Below are 12,177 nucleotides of genomic sequence, written 5' to 3'. Positions count from 1 at the left end.
TAGAATTAAAGATGCAACATTAAAGACATTGAAGTGATAGATACCTTCTGCCTTTAGGATCAACTAGCAACAATAAAGGAACCAGCAATCAAGAAATACATAGCAGACCAGCAGTTGGTAAAACAGCAATGAGGATCTTGGAAAAGATATTCAGATTCTGGGCTGTGTGTATACCTACAAAGATCAGAACTGTTCAGGCAACAGTTTTTGCTGTAACATGCTATGACAGTGTTGAACTTTGAAGAAGCATGGTATAAAAAGACTAATGAGGCTTTTGAACTATGGTGTTGCAGAAGACTCTTGAGAATGAATACCAGATAGCCAAGAAAATGAAAAAAACGAATCATCAAATAAATCCACCCAAAGTATAACAAGAGAATTATACTTGCAAAATTCTGTTATTGTAGCTTTATAGTAAAGCAGAATTAACTTTACTGTATTTTTCCTGTCTGAGCTTACCTGACATTAAGAGTTGATACTGACTTGATGACGCCTAACCAATTAATCATTCATTCAATCAATCATGAACAATAGTTTGTCAATAAGGACTTAAATGGCTGTGTTTAATCATATAATCCATTAATACTCCAAGAGCAGTTGCCAAAACTACCACAGAGTCTTAGTAGCTAAATAACTGTATGCCATATGCATGGAGTCTGTATTAGGAGCTCAAGCACAATAGGTAGTATATGAACCACAATGCATAATATGTTAGATATATTATCTGGGATCAGATATACCTATATACCACAAAAAGCCTTACACACTGTATAGTTAAATGATTCTCAAAGACAACTGGAAAATTCTATACTTTCCAGAAGTGGGGCACGTGGTTTTTAGAATGTACATCTCAATGAACTACAATGAAAAAAACAGAAATAACCAAATAGAAAGCAAACAAAACCAATATAATCAGACCGATCTCCTCTCCCTCCTTCTCTCCCCATCAAATGTATTATTAAACTGACTCCTGCTTAGCTTCTTCAATAAAAATAGGTATATTAACATTTTGTGCCTTAGATAGAAATAATATTCAATTATGTATTTAAATTATTTATATGGCCATCCATTTCATCAGACACTGGACAGTGGATTAAAGCAATAAATGCAGCATATAACTCATGATACCCAAAGTTAAAACATTAAATCCTAAATCACAAAAAACAAATCTCAGCTAATTTCCTGGCCCAAATATCTAAAAACGCAGGCACATCTTTAAAACCTTACAAAAGGTTACCCAGGTTGGCCCATTTGGATCTCCAGAGGGACGCAGAACAAGTAGACCCACAGAGAAAGCACAACTTCTAGGTCCAAAGAGATCCCACTGTTTGAGGAGACCTGGAACAGGCCTTCACTGCAAGATTTGATGGGCTCAGCAAAAACAATGGGAGAGACAGTCCATAAATATTTTCAGGTCACTTGATACCTTAATTGTATAAAACTCAAATCCATTTTAGTTACTTAATTAGGTTAATACAGTTATTTCAAGAACATGTATTAAAATATTACTATACCTGGAGAAATAGACTCTGCATACTCAATATTTTCATTATAGTTCTTTCGGAGGAAGCATAAAATGAATGCCAGACCCTTCTGTATCACTTCAAGGGGGGGAAATTCCAGAGGACAATGCCTGAGATTTAAGGCTGTAAGTGAAACTACCTTACCTGCCAAAAGAAGAAAACCAAAGATGTAACGTTAAAATGTTTTAGAAAAGAAAGCTCTCCCTATTATTACTTAAGTAATTATTACTTAGAAACAATAAGACTGTTGGTTTGCAAGAAAGTACATTTGGAACATCAAGTTTTAATAAGTCTGTGGAAGAGTATGAAGGAAGACCTCCCTCAAGGGACAGGTTGATCTATAACAGCCAAAGCTTCATAGAAAATGGCAGTTTTTGTGCTGTTTTCTGCTAATCCCAGTAGATGAGGACCTCAGCAAAAAACTCATTTATTTCATTTGTTTACCATTTGTTTTGCATACCGTGTACGCAGATTTTATCTGGAATAGGCAGTCTTGAAGAAACCCAGATCCCAAGCCATATATGGCAACTAATGTAGCTCACAGAGCAGAGATGTAATATATGCCAGTCTGGGAGCACCCATCACTGCCTACACTGCTACATTATGTATCAGCTAAAGTTTCCAGATACTTTTCAAGGGAAGTTTCATGTAGACCATACTGCTACAATCCACCTGGAAATTGGCCAGGGCATGAATGATTATCAGGACAGCCCTCCAGCTCAGGAAAGGCAGAACTGCTATATAATATGAAGTTCTGCAAAAGGCCTGGATAGGAAAAACCATCTCCAACTGAATCCTACTAAGACTGAGCAGTAGTTGATATTAAAATATTCTGGATCGGATTACTTTCCAGTCAAATACTAGGATGGGGTATGTAATCTGGGAGTCCTCTTGCATTCATAACTCCTGTTCAAAGAGCAGATGGCAGCTGTGGCTAAGTGAACCTTTGTTCAGCTACCTCAGGTGCATCAATTGTGCCCTTTCCTAGATTGGGAGGAGTGACTTTCGGATGGCCATTCATGCCCTAGACACCTCAAGGCTTGACTACTGCAATATGCTCTATATGAGGCTGCCCTTGAAGACCATTCAGAAACTTCAGCTGGCCAAAATGCAGTGATGGACTTGCCTTAGTATGCTCTTGGGATAGCCATTGGTCTCTAAACTGTACTGGTTGCCAATCTGCTTCCGGGTATGATTCATGGTGCTAGTTATTGCCTGTGCATCTAATTTGCCCAGGATCAAGACTCATAACTGAGTATCATCAGCAACTAATAATACCTGACTTCAACTAACAGATGACTTTAAGCATCAGAATTATTTAGATATTAAACAGGAAGGGCAAGAGCATGAAACCCAGGGACACATGTCAGATGTGTCTGGGTCAAATTCTCCCAACCACTGAAAACCCTGAATATAGTAAACCCAGCAATGCAACAGTGTACTCTCATTGTTAATTCCCAAAGGCAGCCGAGAAGGATATACCATGATATTGAAATCTGCTGAGAGATTAAGAGGAACTAGGAAAGATGCAGAAACAGCAGAAAGAGAAGCTTTTATCACCACAATAAAATGCCTATTGTGGGCTCTTATTTACACTTGGCTGGATTTACTTTTGATTTTTGACAAACAACTTGCTCAGAAAACCGAGGGGCACCTTAGGATTGATGCATAATGAGAAAATACTTGGAAAAATCCAATACAGGGTCCTCACCCTATGCTCATTCCAGACTGCCATCAAATTCTTGGGATGCAATCTAAAGTCCCTCTGGAATCTTGCACGGTCCACTAATTGTCTGGAGTGGGTTGATTAAATGAATCCTGCCTTCTTACACTGACAAGCCAAAAGGTGACCAGAAAATGATCTGACATGGCAAAGGAGTGATTACAGGCATCCGCAACTTACGATACTTCATTTAGTGACCATTCAAAGTTACAATGACACTGAAAAAAGTGACTTATGACCATTTTTCACTTATGACTGTTGTAGCATCTCCATGGTCATGTGATCAAAATTCAGATGCTTGGCAACTAGTTCATATTTACGACGGCACGGGGTCATATGATAACCTTTTGTGACCTTCTGACAAGCAATGTTAATGGGGAAGCCAGATTCCCTTAACAACCGCATTACTAACTTTAACAGCTTTAATGATTCACTTAATAACTGTGGCAAAAAAGTTTGTTAAATGGGGCAAAACTCACTTAACAAATGTCTCACTTGGCAACGTAAATTTAGGGCTCAATTGTGGTGGTAAGTTGAGGACTACCTGTATATTATCTTCCACTTTCAGATCGGATTGTAACTAATCTATGGCCAAAAAGAAAAAGTGTAGTGTGTAACCCTGGTATGTGTCATGATCCCAGTGACTCCACTGCCAATCCTGCATCAGAAACTAGCAGCTCAAGGAGGGATGTTCTTTTTCAGCAGGAAGGCTAGTAGAATAGTAACTGCTCCCTAGAGCTCCACTTAACAGAACAGAATAAAAGAACAACAGAGTTGGAAGGGATCTTGGAGGTCTTCTAGTCCAATCCCCTGCTCAAGCAGAAAACCCTATACCATTTCAAGCAAATGGTTGTCCAATCTCCTCTTAAAAACCTCCAGTGATGGAGCACCCACAACTCTGGAAACAAGAGGATCCTTTAACCAGAAGATCTCATGCTTGTTTACCTGGAGAGCAAAAACTCTGAAAATGTCCTCGCCTCACACCCATGTTCTAAGATGCAAACAGATCAGGTCCCAGTGGGTGCTGAGCCTAATGATTCAACAGCCATGGATCCAATACTGATATCCTCTGCTCAGCCAGCTAACACTGGTGCCAAGAAACTTCACAGGCCTGAGAATCCTGCACTTTGGCAAAGTAAACACCTTGCAAGCAAGCAGAAAGATGCTGACTCTGCAAGCAAGCCCCATGCTTCATTATTGGCAACCGCTGAGCTGGAAATGTTTTGGCTGTGGAAGCTTGGCGGGGAGATTTAATCTATGCAGGAACTCCTTCTGTTACTGGAAGCAACTTTGGCATCTTTATTTGTGAATTCCTGTTCTTGATTTCTGCTTGTTTTGACCTTGGTGTTCCTGGCCAAGCTCCTGACTCATCCCTTGATACTTTACAAGCTTTTGTGTAGTAATGGATTACAAACTATTCAGATTATGCCTCTTCCCTAGCCCCAAGTAATTTATCAAGCAATTTATCTTGCACACACATATTCTTTCTCTTGTTTCCCCAACTCTTTTTCTGTTGTCTGCTGCCATCTCTCCAGATAAACTTCCTAACACTTTTATAAGTCCAGTTGCAAAATAATTGTTCCTAAACTGTGTGTGTGTGTGTATTCCTGCCCAATATCTTTGCAAGTTTGGCCTCCAAGCATTTTTTTTTTAAACTAAAGCTAGGACACACACACAAAATGCCATTAAGGCATTATGGATGACAACTGTCAACATCACCACCATCTCCATCCTGGCTTCATAGCTGAAAATGCAGGTGGCATATCTATGGGAGAGGACCTCCTCTCTCTGGGGCCACCCAAGCTCAGCCCAGCCACACACAGCAAGTGGACTGCCTCACTTACAGTCAATTGTGGATGAGGGTGGTTTTATTACATGTTGATCTAATGTCCAGTTACAGCAGCTAGAACCCAGGCCATCAAGAATTTGATGACCTGATCTTGAATACTGACTGGAAGATAAGATAGGTTGCAGTCCCCAAATTTATCATCTCTGTGACTGCTCCACTTATATATCACAACCTTGTTGGAATTACTCTCTCCTACCCTAGTTTCATCCCCATACTTTCTACCTCCCAGGCTAAAGTATTTAATCTCCCTCAGACGTACTTTCATTCCCCATGGCAGGTAATATAACCTCTCCTCACTGCTCCAGCAACAAGGGTGATAAAACAATTGCAGGTCACCAACCACTCCCATTTATCATCCATTCTTGGCTTGGAAACAATAGCTAATCACCGGCCACCAACACACCAATTAACCAATAGGAAGACATCACATAAATATGACTCATAGAATAGCCCAAAGCACATTTTCCAGTAGAGAAGTTCCCTGAGGATGGGCTTCAGCAAGAGTTCAAAAGCTCGGAAGAGTAAACCCTTGGTCCCGGTGACCAACTCAGATTGGATCTTGAACATTATCCTGGGACATATATATTTGCCTTCATTTGTGAGAAGTAACTCCACTCATATCTGTTCTGCATAAGTGAAAGGACCAGACCATTTGCTCCATTCTAGGGTTATCTATGAGCCAGCAAATGTAGAAAGCCACAGTACAGAAGAAGCTGTTGGTGAAGCTGATGCCCGCTACCTCACGCTGCTAATTCCCAAGAATATGCTATGCTGGCTTCCATCTAGAGCTGCTACACATCTGTACATGCCACTGCTGCTGCTGCTAGGATCAGCTCCAAGCAAAAAAGATGTAAGATTTTTTTTAAAAAATGTCATTTAAAAAAAGTCTGTGCACACACTGATCTACCCTCCACATCTTTAAAAGCAAGCAAAAAAACCAAACTTCATTTAATTCCAAACACCTACAAACTCATGGATTTTATTTTAGTGTCTCAAGAGCCTCTTCATCTTAGAACTAAGGAAAAATTTCCTGACAGTTAGAACAATTAATCAGTGGAACGACTTGCCTCCAGAAATGGTGGGTTCTCCAACACTGGAGGTTTTTAAGAAGAGACTGGACAATGATTTATCTGAAATAATACAGGGTTTCTTGCTTGAGCTGGGAATTGCATAGAAGACCTCTGGGTCTCTTCCAACTCTCATTCTGTTACAGTATTCATCCTCTTTTTCTCATGGCCCTCCTCAGCATATAAAGGAATTTCTTTTAATAGGTAATGAAAGCGAGACCATTCAGGACTAATTCTGCATAGCTCCTTGTTACTACCTTATTCTATTACATACCTATAGAATCTATCCTACATATAAGCAGGCCCTTAAAAATATATTTCTATTCCTACTGCTGGGATATGTAACTCCAGAAACTGTTTTTCACAGATATCTCCACTAGAGGGCAGAAAATTCCCTTATTATTAATAGAAAAATGGATTATCTTAGCTTTATTTAATGGTTATGCTATTTCTTATAAATTTCCATGAAATCTAAAATGTTTTAATCAACAGCATGCACTGTGAAAGGAAGGTGCTCTCAGATGGACAGCACCTTATTGCTCTGAATCAAAAGATACCGTGCAGCTATTCCTTTTTCTAGACATGGGAAAACATAAGAATGTTCTGGATAGAAAATAATATTATCTGGATACCTTGAAAAAATGTCTGAATAAGTCATTATATGTATAATAATAAATGTCCTGTATGCAGTACTTGAGCCCAAAACTTCTGTTGCCAAGTGAGACATTTTGTTAAGCAGGGTTTGCCCCATTTTATGACCTTTCTTGACACAGTTGTTAAGTGAATCACTGCAGTTGTTACGTTAGTAAAATGGTTATTAAATGAATCTGGCTTCCCCACTGAATTCACCTGGTTGTTATTATTAGTTGCCCCACACTTCACTAGTGACACTGATAACATAGGGCCTCTCTCAGATGAGAAGTCAGCCTAAAGGGCAACAATTTTGTCAAAGCAATGGAGAAGAAACGTTGGAGCTTTTTAATTTCACCTGTCTTTCATAAATGGGGGTAGGGGTGTAGCATTTCCTAATGTCAGCCAAGCTATTCTAAGGACAAAGAATCGCTGAAGGGTAGAGTTATAATGGTGCTTCCCAATCTGGGCAACTTTACAATGTGTGGATTTCAGTGGCCAGAATTCTCCAACCATCAGGGCCACTGTTAAGAATTCTAAAAAATGAAGTCCATACATTGCAAAAGCATTTCCAATACAGGTAGTTCTTGACTTACGACCACCATTGAGACCAACATTTCTGTTGCTAAGCGAGACATTTGTTAAATGAATTTTGCCCCATTTTACGATCTTTTCTCACCACATTTGTTAAGTCAATCACTGCAACTGTTAAGTTAGTAACATGTTTGTTAAATGAATTTGGCTTCCTCATTGACTTTGCTTGTCAGAAGGTTGCAAAAGGTGATCACATGACCCTGGGACCCTGCAACTGTCATAAATAAGAACCAATTGCCAAGCACCTGAATTTTGATCACGTGACCTTGGGAATTCTGCAATGGTCATAAGTGGGAAAAACGGTCATAAGTCACTTTTTTCAGTGCCACTGTAACTTCGAACAATCACTAAATGAACTGTTGTAAGTTGAGGACTACCAGTAAATGTCTCTAGAAAATAAGAGTGGGATAAAAATTGATTAGAATTATTGTTAGGACCAAAATCTACTGTTATCCACAGTTCTTAATTCTCCATTGTACTTATCACACTTTGATAAAAAAAGTATATTGAAAAACCTCTGAATTATATTATACCAAAATTTAAAATATACTTAAGCTTTAACATATTTTTCTCTTTACGGAAGCCTGTTTAATTTCATTATGAAAAATGTCACAGTACAAATACATTTGAGTAATATAAAGTAAACGGAACCCATATATAACTGGGAAAAACAATATGAAAACTGCCAAGATCATGATGCAGGTAATAACACATTTTTCACACTGCCTTCAAAATAGTATTTTAAAATGTCCACTCACAGCTTGAGTAATTACTATTTCCACTGTTTTTGCTCTTATTTTTTGAAGCTGTAGTACTTAGAATTCTGCATTAGACTATATTTTATTCATGATTACATGTTCAGATTTCTTTTTTGCTGACAAATATACATGATTACATGTATATTTGCACATAAATTATTTCTGTAAAAGCAGTGCTGGAAGACAAATACCTTTCTGTAACAGGTTTCCCTTATTCTAAATTGCTGTCAGTTAAATCCTATTATTAATGTTGTAAAACAATTTTTCTTTTCAAGAATATTCCTCAGCAGTAATAAAAACAGTAGTCATGCTATTCCTAGTTTCAAATCTTCTGTGCCTCTTTTCTCCCCCCTTTTCTACACTATTCTTACTTATTCTTATGGGTATGTTAACCTCTGATTTAATATAAAAATATCTGCACATAGACCTTGTTGCTCTTACATAAAGAAATATTTTCTTAGGAAAATACAAAGCTCACAGAGCACTTATAGAAGTATAAGAAAATGAAATGCTAATAAACACAGGCTTGACTCAAGGTGTGAATACTTTCTAGACCAGTGGTACTCATCCTGTGGGTCGGGACCCCATTTGGGGTCGAACAACCATTTCACGGGGGTCACCAAACAATGCAGTCCGCCATTTTTTTCCCCTTTTCCTTAGCTGTGCTACTCCCTTTTATTCTATTGACTTTTGAAAGCCAATAGAATAGACTCTCTTGAATAGAGTCTAATTCTATTGGCTTTCAAAAACCAATAGGAATGCTGAGCCCGCCAAAAGTCCCATTCTGCAAATGGTGCTGCACCAGTTGAGTAGTCCTCAACTTATGACCGGTTGAGTAGTCCTCGACTTACGACCGGTTGGGGGTCGCGGCATTAAAAAGGTTGAGAACCACTGTTCTAGACAAACTATTTCTGTAAGATTTGAACCTTTTATTTATTAAATGTAGACAAATAGACAAACAAGGATTAGGTAAATCCTGGTAGAAGGCAGTGCAGAGTATAAGTTTTTTTGTGATAAATAAATATTTGTCAAAAGAAGCAAAACGGCTATATATAAGAACACTTTTCTGTATATGAAAGTCAGAGATGGGAACAAAGTCAGGAGAAACATGAAAGTTGGTTAAGTGTAGTGAAAAAAGGTTGCTTAAGAAGATGAAACAAAGAAATTAATCTCTTGTGGGAAGAATCTGGTTGTCAGATAAGCCATTCAGTGAAATACCTTAGTTTCCATTTGAAAGTAATAATCAATCACTAAATAAAAATAACTACAGGTAGTCCTCAACTTACAACAATTTGTTTAATGACTGTTCAAAGTTACAACGGAACTGAAAAAGTGACTTATGACCTTTTTCACACTTATGACCACTGCAGCAGCCCCAGCCTTTCAACATTTGGCAATCAGCATGTATTTATTTAAAATGATTACAGCATCCCAGGGTCCTACGATTGTTATTTGCAACCTTGTTGGGGGCTTCGGACAAGTAAAATCAATGGGGGAAGCCAGATTTGCTTAACAATTGCAACATTTACAGACGTGTTAAACACAAGGCCCAGGGGCCGGATGCGGCCTGCAAAGTGGTTTCATGTGGCCCACGAAGCCATCCTGAAAAGAGTGAGGGAACGGCCCCCGCTGCCTTGGCCCTAGCCCAGGCCGGCCGGGAGCCAATGTACAATTTTGTGGTGGCCATCTATACTGAAACACATTCAGTCGTAGCTCCACAAGGCCATTTGGAAACAGCAAGGAACCAGCCCCTGCTGCGTTGGCCCCGCCCCCTGGGTGCATGCTGGGGAGGTGTCACCCTTTGTGAGGAATGAAGAAATGTACCATCGCCTGGAAATGGCCAGCAAATGGTTCTCGCCTACTTCACATATCCGACTTGATGGGCTCCAGGGGAGGGGTTTTGGCAGGCAGTGGGGTGCTCTCCTCACAGTACCGGACGGCGCGAATCCAAAAAGAAGTCCGAGGCCGCCCAGCTCCCAACCTGCCCGGTTTCGGCAGGCAGCAAGGTGCAAATCTGGTGAGCTTTGCACTGTCCGGCTCAACCTCTCGGCGCTGTGAGGAGAGCGCCCCGCTGCCTGCGAAACCGGGCAAGCTGGGCGGCATTGCGATTCTTTTTGGATTTGCACCACCCAGTTCAGCCTCTCGGTGCTGTGAGGAGAGTGCCCCACTGCCTGCTGAAACCAGGCAGGCTGGGGGCTGGGCGGCCTCGTGCTTGTTTTTGGATTCGCGCCGCCTGGCTCAGCCTCTCAGCACTGTGAGGAGAGCGCACCACTGCCTGCTGAGACTGGGCAGGTTGGGGGCTGGGTGACATTGCGCATGTAACGTTGACTCTCACGCTGCTCATGGCATCCCCTCCCCCAGAGCCCACCAAGCCAGATATGTGAAGTAGGTTGAAGGCCATGTGCTTGCCACTTCCAGGTGATGGTGCATTTCTTCATTCCTCACAAAGGGTGACACCTCCTCAGCTGCGTTTCTTGCCTGTTTTTCTCCCTCCCTCATTTCAAATATTTTCCCACCACTCTGTACTTAGGAAAGAAGGCAAGAAAGAAGGAGAGGGAGGGTCTGAGGGAAGTCCTGCCTTAGTCCTGCCCTGCTGCCCTTTCACCATCCTCTTGCCCCCTCCTCCTGGCCTATCCTGGGGTCTCCCATCTTAATGCTAAGGAAGCTTTGGATACAAAGCCAGATCTCCTCCCATGGAGAGGGGATGGGCCTCCCTCTGACTTTGCCCTCGTACCCATCATGAGCAACCTAAGGAGAGCAAGCATAGCAGCAGCAGCCTTGAGGAGGAGGTAAGTGCAGCTGGGCGCCCCCTAGGGGAAGTGGGGCTAGGCTTGGTGCTCGAGGGCCAGGCTGGGCATTTGACCTCTGCTGCCCAGGGCTCCGGGCAGCCCACACCACTATCCAGTCCCCCCCCCACATGACCTGAGGGGAACAGTGAAGCTCCTCCAGTGGACCATGCCTTGGCACTTGCCCTGGTCCCACCCCCTTCTGCCAGAGACCCTCAGATCTGTCCCACTCCTGCCCAGGCCCTCACAAACACCCTTGATGTGAATAATGTAGAGCTGGCCATGCCCACCCAGTAGGCCACACCCACTCTATCCACACCCACCCAGTAGGCCACACCCACCCTGGCCACACCCACCCAGCCCCCTGAGGTCAACTGCAATGCTAATGCATCCCTCAATGAAATTGAGTTTGACACCCCTGCCTTACAACATTCATTTAAGAACCATGGCAAAAAGGTCATAACATGGGGCATGACTCACTTAACAACCATCTTGCTTAGGAACAGAAATTTTGTGCTCAATATTGGTCATAAGTCAAGGAATACCTGTATGCTATATTATGGCAAGAAATCAAACAAGATTTCAAAATGGGGAGAAATTTGAAGTCTTTCTGGTAAGGATCAATTGCAATTTATTAAAAAGAATGTATTATCCAAGATAAATTAATTGTTTCAAATGGGGCTAATCTCAACCTCAGAGAAAATCTTATCAGAATGGCAAAAAATTGTCAGTACTATAGGTCAAGCCATGACCATTCAGTGGAGGACCATTCCAAGTTAAGATGGCTGATGAATGAACTGGGTTTATAACTGGTCTTCAGAGTTCTGGCCATCCCAGCATCCCCGCAATCATGATCTGTGTATTTGGTAATCTGTCTGCACTTACAACCAACCCAACACAGATGGTCCAAGTCACTGGAATAGGTCTCTCCCGCCTCTTACTTGCCACCAGCCCTCTGCGCTTTTATGACATAAACAATGCCATAAAGGATTTTATAGCATTATACAAAACGTTATAAAACATTTTCTGTGGTCAGTTGCTGATGTTTAACTGCACTATAGAGTTCAACAGGGGCTACTTTCAAGACAGACACATCTCTGAATATCACCCTGATATTTTAAGAACTTTTCCAGTACATTGGGAGCTCTGCCTTTGTTGAAGACATTGAGGACTCTGGCAAGGAAATATCTCTGAAATGAGAACCCAGTGGGTCCTGTGATGTCTAATTAAGTCTAAAGATTATTTTT

The 12,177-nt window shown here is 41.2% G+C and overlaps 1 protein-coding gene across 4 annotated transcripts in view; it reads right to left on the bottom strand.

The window, feature by feature from the left end:
* The window catches only part of LRRC27 (leucine rich repeat containing 27), a 63,363-nt gene that overhangs the window by 42,693 nt on the left and 8,493 nt on the right, over positions 1 to 12,177 (bottom strand). For all 4 annotated transcript variants that reach the window (XM_039337436.1, XM_039337439.1, XM_039337440.1 and 1 more), the window contains exon 5: positions 1,515 to 1,667. In XM_039337436.1, coding sequence (XP_039193370.1) covers positions 1,515 to 1,667 — 153 coding nt within the window. The remainder of the gene's footprint in view (positions 1 to 1,514; positions 1,668 to 12,177) is intronic.

Source organism: Crotalus tigris, unplaced genomic scaffold, assembly GCF_016545835.1.
Source record: "Crotalus tigris isolate CLP2741 ecotype Arizona unplaced genomic scaffold, ASM1654583v1 scf7180000017678.2327064, whole genome shotgun sequence".
Classification (NCBI taxonomy): Eukaryota; Metazoa; Chordata; class Lepidosauria; order Squamata; family Viperidae; genus Crotalus; species Crotalus tigris.
This window is presented reverse-complemented; position numbering and strand designations above follow the sequence as displayed.